At 41.5% G+C, this 14,957-nt stretch overlaps 2 protein-coding genes across 2 annotated transcripts; one reads left to right on the top strand and one right to left on the bottom strand.

The window, feature by feature from the left end:
• The first annotated feature begins 9 nt into the window (after positions 1-9).
• Positions 10-3,175, top strand: LOC6583749. The gene is made up of 5 exons (XM_002009378.4): positions 10-1,125; positions 1,192-1,899; positions 1,975-2,357; positions 2,431-2,665; positions 2,726-3,175. Exons 1-5 carry the CDS (start codon positions 127-129, stop codon positions 3,017-3,019), a joined length of 2,619 nt encoding a protein of 872 aa, XP_002009414.1. The 5' UTR covers positions 10-126; the 3' UTR covers positions 3,020-3,175.
• A 427-nt stretch (positions 3,176-3,602) lies between these two features.
• On the bottom strand, positions 3,603-14,947 carry LOC6583748 (ATP-binding cassette sub-family D member 3). Its single transcript, XM_002009377.4, has 8 exons — positions 14,220-14,947; positions 8,234-8,346; positions 7,974-8,164; positions 7,822-7,919; positions 6,387-6,850; positions 5,858-6,290; positions 5,614-5,788; positions 3,603-4,965 (listed from the first exon to the last, which is right to left on the bottom strand). Exons 1-8 carry the CDS (start codon positions 14,330-14,332, stop codon positions 4,552-4,554), a joined length of 2,001 nt encoding a protein of 666 aa, XP_002009413.1. The 5' UTR covers positions 14,333-14,947; the 3' UTR covers positions 3,603-4,551.
• Positions 14,948-14,957: the final 10 nt, after the last annotated feature.

The raw sequence follows: 14,957 nt of genomic DNA, 5'->3' as shown, positions 1-14,957 counted from the left end.
ACGGAACTAGTTCTATCGATAGAAAGCAAGCGCCAAGCGAAAAGAACGTTCGAAAAAAGACTCCTGTCAAACAGAAAAAGGCTCGCGTGAAATTAATAAGCAACAAACAGAATAAAAGTCGGTAAAATGAGTCCGCTTCGCTGTCACGATGGTGTCGACACACTTAGCAGCAGCAGCAGCCGCAGTAATAATAACAACAACAATCAGAATGGCGATTCGCCTATTCTGTCCGTGGTGTTGCCCGCACAGGAGGCGGCGCTTGCGCAGGCGATTGGCTACGTGCGTGACTTTAGCAGCCAGGCGGCTGCGTATCATCAACTGAAGACCGAGGAGTCGCTGGTGCATCTGCAGCGCAGCATCGCCTTGCTGGGCACCAAAGTGCAGCCGCATTGCTTTGCACCAACTCCTGGCCAACTGGAGCTGGCCAAATTCTTCATCGATTTGCATGCACTGATGAGCACCCTAGACGCGGACTGCGAGGCCATGTGGAGCTGTGTCTCCCTTCTACAGCACTGCAGCAGGAACTTGGAGGCTCGTCTCGCTATCGTGCAAAATTATTGCTTTGTGCCGCTGCTGAGCTACTTGCTGAAGCGAACGGAGCGGCCTGAGCGCGTGCAGCGCCTGCTGCTGCTGCTGCAGGATCTCACATATGGCATACGTATTGGATGGGAGGAGCCGTATCTGGTGGTGCTGCTGGAGCATCTGGTCGATCTGCTGCACAACGTTGAGGAATGCGACACCAGCGCCACAAACGTCGACAATTCACAGGCGCAGCTCGCCCTGTCGATACTCGTGAATCTCTGCTACAAAAACTTTGTGGTGCTGTTTCTCTTTCTGCGCAGCGTCAACATCTCCAGCTTCAGTAAGCGCATACAGAACCATGGCCTGCTGGCCTATAAAATGCTCATCATCCTGTCGGAGGATGTGCACTCCCTGGAACAGCGGGAATTGCATACATTCCTGCGCACTGCCTTTGCCGGCATCGAGGATTGCCTGAAGCAGTGGCATGTGCCACAGTTGCGCCACATTGTGGACTTTCTGCTGGACGCACAGTGCCATGCCGGATTGCAGCGTGCAATGCTGAGCTACTCGCACTACTGCGAGGACACTGAGCGGCTGTTGAATGTGAGTTGGAATCCCGATCTCTGTTATAGATACCTAATCTCTCCCTCCCTCTCTCTCTCTCTGTAGCAAATTGAAGCGCGACGCCAGCTGGACGACTCGAACGAGGATATGCGCAAGCAACAGCAGCTCTGCCTGCAGCTACTCATGCAGCTCATCAGCCACATACTGCAGCTGTCCGAGGACAATAGCATCATAAGCCTGGATGCCATCACGCCGCGCATTTACGAGCTGGTTTGCGACTGGCTCGAGTCGGATCTGTGCGGCGTGGCGGCCATTGAGCTGCTCGGCTCGCTGCTGAAACTGGACAAACGGGCCACAATCGTGCAGCTCATTGCCAAGGAGCCGGCCAATGTGGTCAAGCTGATGGCCAGGGCGGAGCGCAGCGAGACAAAATCCGCCCATGTCTCGGCCATACTTCGGCTGCTGCTCTTGCTGCTGTGCGAGTCCAAGACCGAGAAACTGGTGCTATCCAAAATATCTGAATCCTATTTCGATAAGATACTGGCCGCGCCATTGGCGCTGCTCCCGCAAATGCTGAGCTGCCAGACCCTGGCCCAATCCGAGGTGGAGAAGGCCATCTACTGCCTGCTGCTGTTGATCAACTTTGCCAGCATTGCCAAGAAGGCCTACTTGGACAAGTGCTGTGCGCTGCTCGAGCAGCCGCAGCTCCAGTACGCTCTGGCTCGTGCCATGCTCAGCGGCAACGAGCAGCTCGTGGCAGCCATGCTCCAGATAGCGCAATTCGAGCACTTCCCTAAGGCAGCTGTTGCCAAGGTAAGCCAGCTGCAAGTCAAATGCACCCGCTATTCCATCTCTCAATCTTCCAATTGATTTTTTTTCGATTTACAGTATGTATCACGCATTGGCAGCAGTGGCCAGGGCTCGCCCACGGCTAGCAGCGAGCAAGCGGAGCAGTGGCGCAATTTGAGCGCCATTCTGAAGAGCCATCGCACCTTCATGGACAGGGAGCTGGCGCAGCGCGTGAGCACACTCATCGACACCATTGGCCAAACGTTGCGTCGCAATGAGCTGCAGTCGGCGCCTGTGTCGCAAGTGATCGAGTTGTACAATCATCGCATCGACAGCCTCAACTGCACCACCCACAACATGCAGCAGCGTCTGGAGCAGGCCAGCGTTCAGCTGTGCAACAGCACGCAGCAAATAAATGTACAAAATGCGGAGCTGGAACGCTTTCAGACCAAGAACTTTGAGCTGCTCATCAGCCAGGAACGGTGAGGGACCTTCACCCAAACAACTCCAACTCCAACTGCGGCTAATATCACATTGTCTCCTTCTCTTTGGCAGTTTGCAAACTCAGTGCAAGGATCTCAAAGCGCAGGCGGCGCAACTGAAGACAAATCTCAGCGACTTGCTCAAACGTTGGTCGGAAACATCCGAGCACCTGCAGGCCAGCGAACGTCGTCTTTCGGTCAAGCAGTCGGAGATTGCGGACCTGCAAAAGGACTGCGAGGAGCTGCGCCGCAATCTCGCCGCCAAAAGCGAGGAGCTCGTCAAACTGGAAGCGCTCAGCAAAGATAATGTAAGCATTAAGCATCACAACAAGTGTCGGCCATGATATTAACAACTCTTGCTCTGTTAGTGCTCCCGCATCGAAAAGCTGAAGAAGTCCGTGATTGCCTACGAGCAGGACATCAAGGAGAAGCTACGCACCATTGACGAACGCACCACGGAGCTGGCCAAGACACAAAAGGCGCTCGAGGAGCAGCGTGAGGCACGCAAGAAATCGGAGGATCTGGTCAGCGTGCTGGAGACACAGCTCCAGGAGAAGAAGGAACAAATCGAGAATCTCGAAATGGAGCAAAAGGAGACAGAGGATCTGCGCAAGACCATCCTCAGCCTCATGGAGAGCAAAAAGCCCAAGCGCAAAGCCTAAACAATCACCATCGTAAATGTCTTCAATATGTAGCCACTTTTTTTTTTACCACCCACCTAATTGACTAAGTTGTGTTTAGTCTGACAATTGCGCGCGTATAAAACACAATTACATCTTGTTTAGTATTAAATAAAATAAAACAAAAATTCCAAGCGATTTTTTAAAGAGTAAAATTCAATTTTCAAAGACATCATAGAGTGTGAGTGTGAGATCCCCATATAAAGTATAATTGGGAAATCATTATATATTGATAGCATATGCATATATTATATTCATATATATTCTTGAGCCAAGTTGAGTTGGCTGAAATGCCAGCCCTATCCAAGAACTTTTCTAACTGACTGCTCTTACTCATATATATACAGATAGATAGAAATATATGTATATAGATCGTTTCTCTCTCCAGTTAGTTCCAATTAAAACTCGGTTGTTATTCAAGCGTTTTCTTTGTATATACAATTTTAATGCAATTTACAGCAACTGGCAATTGGTTGTTGTTGCCAGCGGTTGTTGTTGTTGTTGTTGTTGTAGCGCAAATGATCAATCAAAATAATAATAAGAAAAGAAAAGAGAAGCGAACAAGTCCATTACAAATTCCAATTTAACCGAAACAAAATTAATAATGTTATATGTATAATAATATGGTAGGATAAAAGCAAGATAATATATATTAAATATTATATAAATTACAAGATAGTGCATTATACATGGGATTTGCATGTGTGTAATTGTGTCTCTCTGTGTGTGTGTGTGTGTACAAGTGTGTTTATCAAATTTACTAAATGTTCACTAAATTGTGCACATGCACAATCATCAACTATGGGTTCTTAAATAACTAACACCAGCTCACATTGCTCAGGAACAGGAACATCTGCTCAAGCGTTAAGGAAGAATTCTTGGAAAATAAATCTCATATATATAAACGTTATATATATATATAATTTATAAAAGTAAAAAAAAAAAACATTGAAAGCGCAGCTCAGGAAGCAAATGTTACAATAGTTAAATGGAAGTGAAACAAAGCTAAAATGAAAACTCACAAAATGTTTAAAAATTGGAATGGCTGCAAATTTCGTTTTGTATAATCAGAGTGCCATATGTATATTTATATGTATAGATACAGATATATCTATACTTACATACATATCTATCTAGCAATATATACAGCTCGCGGTTTGGAAGCAAGTCCGAGACAAAAGTGGAGTAAAATGTTGCGGGATCGTTGTTTAGCAACAACAAATTGGCAAACTTTTTAAATTACAGTTAAGACAATATTACAATAATATATATATATATACATACACATATATATGTATATGCATATACATACATTTATATAGATTGGGTATCAAAAATTATATGCTAAATGTATTCCATGTAATGTCTGCAATATATCTCTCTCTATATATATATATCTACTTGTGTGTGTGTGTGTGTTTGTGTGTGTGTCCCGACTGTTGACTACTACTTGATCACCCCCTCTTGCCCCCTCCTTGCGCTCTTTGTCAATCCAATGCCAGAGACACATTCGCTTAGGAGCCAAAGTGCTCCTTGTCCTGATCGATGGTAGCAAACTCGTAGCTGCCACGCCCATCGAATTGCAAATAGTAATCGTGATGCACCCAGAGGGATTTACGATGCGACACAGTGAAGAGCGTAATGCCCACCTCACGGCAATAGCTGTACATCTTGCCCTCAACATCGACGGACACGGCGCTGGTGCACTCGTCCAGTATGGCGAACTGCGGCTTGTGGTAGAAGAGACGGGCCATGGCAATGCGCTGCTTCTCGCCACCAGAGAGCACATCGATCCAGTCCTCGATCGCATCGAGTCCATTCTCGCGCTGCTCCAGATACGTTAGCTGTACAATGTCCAGGAAGTGCAACAGATCCTCATCCGATTTGCCCAGACGACGCATATCGTCGCGTGTATGGGGATAGATGATCTGTGGAAAGAGAAAGGGGAAGAGCGAGAGAGAGAGGTTATGAATAATTGTGATGACTGCAAAAGAGAAAGAGCGACAGGGGCACAGAACGCCGGACAGAGAAAACGAGAGGAAGAAAAAGACAGATACAAAGAGAGATACATAGATAGATTCAAAGGGAGACAGACATATAAAAAGGAGAAAAACGAGAACGTTAGAGTGCGATAGAGAAATATAGAAAGAGATATACAGCAAATATGCAATATAAACTGAATGCTGAAAGAGATGGAGAAATATAGAAAGAGTAGCAGATATACAATATAAACTAAATAGTGAAAGAGACAAAAAGAAAGGGAGAAGGAGACAGATAGATAGATTAAAAGGTAGACAGACAGATAGAAAGGAGGAGAATGAGAACGACAGACAGTGATAGAGAAATATAAAATGAGTAGCAGAAATACAGCATAAACTGAATAGTGAAAGAGAGAGAAAGAGGGAGAGAGAGACAGCCTATCGAGCTTTATGATCAAACTGCATTTGAAAGACATAGACATAGATACATATGCTCATGTAAAGAAGGGCATGCCCAGAGCATAGCTCCTACAGCTTATGGATAGGAAATGAGCAAAGAGAGCTCGGCTGGAGATTCAAATATAAATCGCCCATTACCTGATCACGCAAGCTGCCCAATGTCATGTACGGACGCTGGGGAATGTAGAAGAGTTTGCCGCGCGACGGCTTGGTAACCTTGCCACCCCACGTGGGCCAGAGCTCGCCGAGAATGCGGAAGAGCGAAGACTTGCCACAGCCATTGGGTCCGCAGACGAGGACATTGGTGCCAGATCTACAATGAAAGAGCAAATGCCCAAATGAAATAAAATGGATAATGGAGCGACCCACACACTCTACTCACTTCACTTCAAAGGTGAGCTCCTTCAGCAGAATATCGCCATTGGGCGTGACCAGGGGCACCTGCTCGAACCGTATGATATTGTCCTCGAAGCACATGATGCCCTTGTTGGGGCCGAAGCTGCTGGCGGTGGCATTGGGGCCGCCGTTCTGGGTGATGCTGTTCCCATTGACCATGGTGCGCTCGTAGGTGCCCTTGTTGAGATCGCTCAGCACCTTGATCAGTTCGGTCATGCGGGCCGTAAAGCCGGCCAAGCGGGACATCTCACGGCCAGCCAACACCAGCCGGCCAATGGCCTCGGCCAGCTTGACCAGCATCCGGCCGTATGTGTAATAGGCCTGCAAACGCTGTCCGCTATTCTCGCCGGACAGCAGCGGATGGTTCTCCGAGAAGAAGGGCAGGGACACAGCATAGAAGCCCACAATCGAAGCGAAATCTGAAAGCAAATATTCAAAGAGAATTTAAGTATAGGATTATGTAATAGATATAGTAATAGTAATTACAGAGCGATATACATCAACATATAACTCACATTTGCCAATGATGTTGTCGATGATGCCCATGCTGACACGGAACTCGAGGAACTTGCGCAGATGCGATCGCAGCTTCGAGTAGCTGGCGAGCAGAGTCAGCTTCTCGCGGACATTGCCCTGGTAGAAGGCGACCTCCTCGGAGTTAGTGATCAGCCTGCTGTTCACATAACGGAATTCACCCTCCAGCTTCTGCTCCTCGACGGTCAGACGGCCCGTTGGACGACGCAAACGTGTGAGGAATACGCCAGCAAACAGCAGATACAGCATCAGTATGGACGGTGTCTTTCCGCCCAGATTAACGGTCAGCCTGTACACATAGATGAAGATGTCCAGCACCGGTTTGCTGATGTTCGAATACAGATCTGTGGCACTCTCACAGAACTTGTCGATGTCAGTGGTGAGCAGCTGATCGGCATTCGCTATTCGGTTATCCAAATTCGACATTTTGTAGTACGTATAGCCACTGAACAGGGAGAGGAGAGATGGAAAGTTCGAATTGGATTAAATATACAGATATAGATAAATATATATATATATATATATATATATATAGACAAATATGTTGAGGTGTTGAAAGAGTCCTTCTTTTCTTTCATTCCCAACTAAAATGGGAGCTCTACTCAGAGAAAAAAACAAATGAAAGATCTATGAAATTCATATAAAAAAGATTTCCCTATATTCCTGACAAGCTGAAAAGAAAACTAAGAAAAGTATAAATCATTCATTAAGATGAAGTGTAGTTCAGTGACCTGATCAAGATTGATCTGATTAAGATTATACATACTTAATATATTTAACAATTTTAGCTTCTATCTACACCTTCCACCTTAGTTACTAAGTTTCTCATTAGTAAAAGCTAAAAGCTACTAAAAACTCTACACAGTCGCAGCAGCTTTCATTAAGAACGAATTGCTGGATCATAGATCTAGCCCAAGTTTAATTATGTCAAAGTATATTTGATCTTTAGAGTATTACGTCTAATGAGCTCTCGCCCTCGGCCTGTCTGCCTGCCTGCCTCCCTCTCTCGCTCTCTCGACAAGTCATAAGTGCGTCCAAAAATAGATTATTAAGATCATAGATCATTAGATATACGAGTAGGCGATGCCATGTGCTGGGAGACATTCGAGCTTGGGTCTGAGTCTGGGTCCTGACTCGACATAGCCACAATCAATATAATTAATGCTTAAAGTTTGCTTTAAAAATTAGAAGATTGCATTGTTGACACAGCTGTTAAATAATTATGTGATTTTGTATATCATAATATCATATTTTTAAAATTTTCCATTTTCAATTTTCTAGTTTACGATGTCGAAATTTCTCATTCTCAATTAACTCGGAGGTTAATACTTTCTTTCATTTTCTTCTCTCTTCAAACTTTCTATCTTTGATCAAGATTCTCTCGTACATTCTCTAGATCCGTTTAGCTCTACTTACTTGAGGTACTGATTGTACAAATGATGGGTTAGATTTGTGCGAAAACGCAGCTTCAGCTCGCCCAGACTCCACTTCAGCACATTCGTAACCACAGAGATCTACAAAGAGAAATCCTTAGTGAAGGCCATAATGACAATCAATTGCGCACATACCGCTGGTAGCGCGGCTAAATATTTCAGTAGAGCCGTCTTAAATTTGGCCCGATTCATATGTATTATGGTGCTCTCCACAACGGTCGCATTCTGTATCATCCAAATGTCACTGACGGAGCGACCAATCAGCGCGCCAGCGATCAACAGCAACAGACCCGTCTCAATGCTCCAGAATCTGGGTATGAGTATGGCTAAAGATAAGTATAAGAATATGATCATTAGCAATTTCAAGCTCTTTATCGCCACTATCTATTACTTACGCAGCAGCTGTCTCAGCTGTTTGAAGAATACTGAATTCACATGTGCCTTGCTCGATTTTTTGTCCTTCTTCTCCGATATGGTATACTGAATTTTTTCCTCATAGGCAGATTTCCTGTGAAAAATAGAATTGTATTTGTTGTATTTGGATTTCTTTAATATATATATTACTATTTTACTATTTTAAAATATTTATGGAATCAGTTTATAATTCTCTCGAATATTAATAATACTCTTAAGCTTAGTCGAAATTGTAACTTTAAAATGGGTCTCAGAATGTTGTCAAAATTCATTATAAAAATGTACACGCAAAACTGAGAATTTTCTATTTGATTGTAGTTTCAAGTTTCGCAACTTCATTGAATCTGGGAATTCTACACAGACCTTGTAACAGCTATACGGCTATCATTTATCCCATTCGTCAAACTGTTATTATAGTGTATTACTATACATTAAGTGTACATACATACATACATACATACAGAGATATATATGTATATTGGTTTATATACATATAGGTAAGTTGATACTACATACTATTAAAGTCCATTTAAACTGCATTTTAATGATTATATTGGAATTGCAAAGTTTTGCAGCTGGTTCTTCCAGAAAACAGAATGAGGTAGGTCTGTTTTTATGATAATTAAATAGCATATGCATATATAAATTTGTATATATATATGTGTGCACATAGAATATACAATTATATATACCTGATTACTGAGCTATCATTAAGACTGCACTTAATCACGATTGAGATATTACTCATGTCTTATTCCCTGAAAACGAGAAGTTACGACGGCTCTTTCGCATTTATTTAGAGACGTGGCATACTCTATAAAAAGTAATTTATTATTCTATATACAATATATGTATGCGTATATATATTTTATCATCTGTGCGTGCACATGAACCCAGCTACAAGGCTAGAGATATAAATAAACTTAGCAATAGAAGTTTATCATTTATTTTCGATAAACCCGTAGCATTTATCATTATAGATAAAAGTGGATATTTTATTGAGACAATAATAGAAAATCCAAAGTTTTCTAAGCAATTTTCTTTGATGTTTAGCATATCATATTTCCTATAGTAGATACTGCCCAACTGTATGTGTGCCTAGAGGGTAACTTCTAGTCGGCTACACTTGAATGCAACAACCTCTTTTGCTCATTTGATTGATATCTTGATTGCTTTGCACGGATCCGGATGTTATGTAGCCGATCAAAAGGTCAGACACTTTCATATTTATGCGTATGTGTGTGTGTGTGTGTGTGTGATTGTGGAACGCGTCTGTGGGTGGCCATCAAGACACAAAGTGCAAAGCTCGCTTATCAGAAAGGTGTTTGGAAAGGCCAGCGTATATCAGCGGCTTATCGTGACTTGTGGACTGTGATTATGAAATATATATATATATATATATATGTGTGTGTGTGTGTGTTAGCGCGCGAGTGTGTGTGTGCCTCGACTGTGGAACCTGTGGGTGGCAGTCAAAAGACAAAGTGCAAAGTGCCCGCTCGCATTCCACTGCGGCTGTGGACCGAGCAGCCTCATACGAATTTGATGATTGGCGATGACTTGCACTTAATTCTGTAGACACAACATTCTTTTTCAGGCTTCTTCTTCTCTTCCTATTCTCCTTCATCATTAGTTGTTGCTGCTGCCATTTGTGTGTGGGCAAAGTGTTGAGGTTTTATTGCTGATTTGCTCATTTCTATCAATTCCAACGCATTGACACACGCACACACACACACTAGCACACACATACACACACATATGCATTGTGTTTATATTAAAACTATTGTTGAGTGCGAGTGTGTGAGTGAGCATGTGTGGGGCAAGGGGTGAGACGTGTAGCACGTGTTCGGGTCCGTAGGTCGGTCAATCGCATTTGATGATCAACGATGCCGTTGACTCGTACTTTCGTATTTACTTCTAATACTAGAGATGTGCACAATGTCAGCGCGTGAGCAGTTATGAACAATAAGAATATATCAATTGCCATATACTGCCATGCTCATAGTAGTGCGACTAGGCACTACACAACATTTTTGGTGATAAACAAAATATTTTGTAAACAATTTGAAATGTGCTACTACAATTAACATATTGTTTGATAGATTAAGAGTTTACTCTTAGCATTTAAATAAAATTGAGATGTTCATAGAAATAATAGTGCTTAATAAAATAGAGAGAAAAACCATTTAAGATTGGTCTAACTCTATATAGTCATTTCATATCTTAAAGTTTCCTTCTGTGACACGACACTTGCGTCAGCGGCCATCGCTCGTGCGATATTTGTAACATATTTCTAATCTAATTGGAGTCTTGAGTGGTTCTCTTTCGACTTGCTGTTGCTATCAGCTGTTTTAGCTGTCGCTAATTATTGTGATTAATCTTAATCAGACGATCGTTAACATGAGACCCAAAAACCATAGTGCAAAGGGTAAGCCAAATGCAACAACAATGCGAGACGCCACACTTAAGACATTAGTAAGTTGCCCAATAAAAAATTCAAACACTGCTGAGTCTATAAGGTAAAAACATAGAAACAGATATGTGTATGTGTATGTGTATGTGTGTGTGTTTGTGTGGTATTTGTGCATGTTCATTTTATACGATTGGCTTTTCGTCTGATTTCTTGCCTCTTGAAGTTTGGCCAAGCAGATTTGTTGATTAACACAACAACAAAGAGGACTACAAAGCAAAAGAAACGTCAGAGAAAGAAACACATACACACATACACACGCACATGACTGTGGGTTTTGCTGCCGGTATTTTATTGCCGTCGTCGCTTTGTTTGACCAACAACAAGGCAGCCAGCTTAACACTAACACACATACACACATATGTATACATCAAGAAATATGTATACTAAGTGTTTGTGTGTATTTGTGTGAAATATGGATAGTTTGGTAACGGCAACTTTTTCTCTGAGTACAAAGTTCAAAAATCATGTCTCATCTATATGCATATATGAATATGTACATATAAGGGCATAAATATCTAATAATATATGCATATATACATACATGCACACGTATGTATGTATATACATTTGATCAAGTTTGTTACACATTTGCTTACTCTTACTCTCACACACCGTTCAGTACATTCTAATTAGTTATATTTAACGCTTGGCACAATTTAAAAGCGAAATGGAGTGCGCGAACAGGTGCATGTGTCAAGCACTTTGAATTATGCTAATTTTCCAAGCAAAGCAAAAAAAAAAAAAAAAAGTATACAACAGCATTCAAATAGGCCAAGCAACAGCTGTTGCCCAGCAATGCTAACAGTAATCGTTGCCGTTAAGCGTACGTAAATCTGTCAATCAAAGCTGCAATTTCCAATCATATCTCTTATACGCAGCGCATGTATGTTTGTGTGTACCTATGTATGTAAGTGTTCCATGAATGAGCGCGCTTTTTTTTACCACTTGTATTTATGTATTGCGCAACAGCCGGCAAAGCGAGAAAAAAAATGTATGTATGTATTTAGATACCTGTAGAATGCCTGGCAGAAATTAACATTCATTCTGGCATGTGTATGCGAAATATAACGACGGAACAGACAAATGCGAACGGTAACTACATAGACATCTATCTATGTATGTATGTATATAAATAAAAAGAAACCACAAATCACTCATCACTTTATACATATTGCGAAATATGAATGCATAAACAAAGCAAATTTAATTGCTGCTTTCTCTTTATTTATGTAAATATTGTATATCGAATTCACAGTAATTATAATTTGATTACATTTGCAATATTGTTGCACTACGCGAACGCAATTTCTTGGAAGCATAGCGAAACTGAAACGCATGTTCGGCTCTCAGTATAAGAGCATGCAATTTGACAGCACGCGCTTGCTCTCTGTTGCCCTCTCAATCTCTTGCTGTCTTCTCAGAAGCCAAGCAATGCAATGCAATGCTTACTATGTCTGCATACACACATACATATGTGCAGGTGCATGTACGTGTATATTATGCTTAAAATCATTAATACTCATTGGAGGCAGGCTCTCTCCATTTCCTTCTTCATCGTATTCCGCTAGTGCAACACATGCGTGCGTATATACGAATTCATGCAAATTGAGAAATGTAAACAAACTCAGGCCGGCATTTGACTGTGCTTTGCAGATGCGTATAGAGATGTGCATGTGTGCGTGTGTGTGTGTGTCTCTCTCTCTGTTTATATTTACTGTGATTGGATTTTCGCTGCTGCTGCTGCTGCTGCTGCCGTCGCCGCCGCAACAATATGTCAAAGTTGTTGCACTTTTGCACATCGATTTGCATGAAATGCTTTTTTATATTAGTGAAAATTCACAATGCAAATCGAATGTGCAAATGCGACAGAAGAGAACGGCCAGGGGATGAAGGTCGATTTAAAGCTACAGGTTGCAGCGCAGTTAATTAACGGTATGGGTCACAAGTGGCAGCATATAAATATTTATCGATATCGACTGCAACAAAATGACAATTACATAATAAATAAATAAAACAGTTGCAATAATTTACAGATATACAAATTTGTATTATGCACACATATAGAATAAAAAAGTAAAACCAATCAACAAATGCTAAGCAACATGTACATATATTTTTTCTAATTACAAAATTTCTCCGTTGTCTTTTATGACTTATCGCTTAGATAAAAAGCCAAACCAACCCAACCCAACTATTTTGATCCCTTAACTATTGCAGGAATTTTATTGACAGCACCACACACATACACACATGCATTTGCATGTACAAATATAGATGATATCAGGTATCGATAAATATAAATATGTATTCCCTCATTTCGTAGCTTAGCCAACTACTCAAACTAATTGTAAACGTCATGCAAACAAAATGCGATCGCAAGTTCAATTTATTAGACCAAAAGCTTTCAACATGTTGTTATACATATGTATGTATGTTCATTAATTTATATAATATACATATACATATATGCATATACAGTTACAAATACATATATTCATGCCTAAAAGTGTACACGCGTATTCTAAGGGACCGATAACAATATTTGATGGGAAACGTGTAGCGACTTAGCTTAACGTTTCCTGTAACAACAGCCACTCAGTCGTGGCGAGTACCGAGGTTTGGCACACCTGAAGATTAGATATCAGCTAATGGCACTAATAAGTGCAATTCAAAAAAATTAGGGAAACTACGTGGACATATATATACCGATCGACCTTTCCACTTGCCGACACGTGAAGCTTGCATGAAGTAAACCCATTTTGAAAATCGTTGAGCAAAAATATCAATGATCTAAGAGTAAAGAAATTGCCCAATTTATATACAATATACATCGATACATATATACATAAATTATTAGTTGCTGCTCTTGGTTAGAGCTGGCACGAGCAAGCAATGGTCCATCTTTAGCAGCAGTGAACAAGAGGAAGACAAACGCAAAAGGGAACAGCAATTACAGCAATTACGAGCACTCGATCAGCTGTGAAGCAATCGCATTTGGCATCTTGTTGCTGCTGACGTCCTTGGATTGAAACTGCAAAATGGGCCAAAAAAACAAAAACAAAAAACAAAAAACCTGTTGGGAACTACAGACTCTGTGCCTAAGAGTCGCATCGTACGATCCACACGCACACAAAACCCAAGCGAACGTCACGTCAAGTGCGGCTAGTGCTGACATATTTGGCCATTTTCTAGCTTATTTCTGGACATTTACAAATTTCAGGCGGAGATAGATGAAAAATATATATATCAAAATATATTAGATAAAGTGGACAAGTATATACAATTACACAAAAGAAAGTTATTTTCATTATTGCAGCTATCAGTCAGCAATGTCTAGCTAGGGTTTTTGCTCTTCAAGCTGTGCCAGCACTCGCTGCCACGGCGCACATTAAAAATATCAAATTAAAAATATTTCAGTCAATGTCAAACACTTTCGTGGCGCAGCCAAGACCTTGCCCAATGTTTGTTCGTTTTATATATAAATATATATAGCATACCTCTTGTTATTGGATATTTTGCCATATGCAATTATCCATAGAGCTGCCGTCATGCCCGCCGCGCCAACAATTGCGCTTTGGTTCTGCGCTAATTTGCTCAGAGCTGGAGCCATTTTAATTGGGCGAAAGTATTTGCACTCTTTCACACCGATACACGCACGTACACACGCACTCGCTCGCACTCACGTGCAAAACGTAACAAACAAATAAAGAAAAAAAAAAGAACCAAAATAGGAGGAAAACAGAACTATCGTACGATTGTTGTTGTTGTTGGCTTCTTGGTAGTGTGTCCTGTGCGACAGACCTGTGCTTTGTGTTCACCCAAACAGCCCTGTTACCAGTGCGTAAGCGTGTTTTGTGTGTCTGTGTGTGTGTGTGCGTGTATGTTTGTTGAAAAGGTAAACTGTCGCAGATACTGGCGTTGCACTTTTATTTACATAGGCATTAAATACTATGCATTGTGTTGGCCAGCAAATGCACTTAGATATTATTTAATTTCATATATTATTTTTGTGGTAGATTTATTTCGTTGCACGACGGTATATTCGGTCCACTCAGGTGAGTTCTTCGACAATAAAATGGACTGATGAACAGTTAACAACTATATATATTAATAAGTTGGACTTGAATAAAATTATATTTCGTTTTGACGCAGCACACCCGCATTTAAACAAATACACGTCCGAACTCCGGCGCAACAACAACAAATGTGAACGCTGGCGATGTGCACTGTCCACT

The sequence above is a fragment of the Drosophila mojavensis genome, unplaced genomic scaffold (genome assembly GCF_018153725.1).
Source record: "Drosophila mojavensis isolate 15081-1352.22 unplaced genomic scaffold, ASM1815372v1 contig_136, whole genome shotgun sequence".
Taxonomy (NCBI): domain Eukaryota; kingdom Metazoa; phylum Arthropoda; class Insecta; order Diptera; family Drosophilidae; genus Drosophila; species Drosophila mojavensis.
The sequence above is the reverse complement of the archived record's forward strand: the minus strand, read 5'-3'. Positions and strand labels throughout refer to the sequence as shown.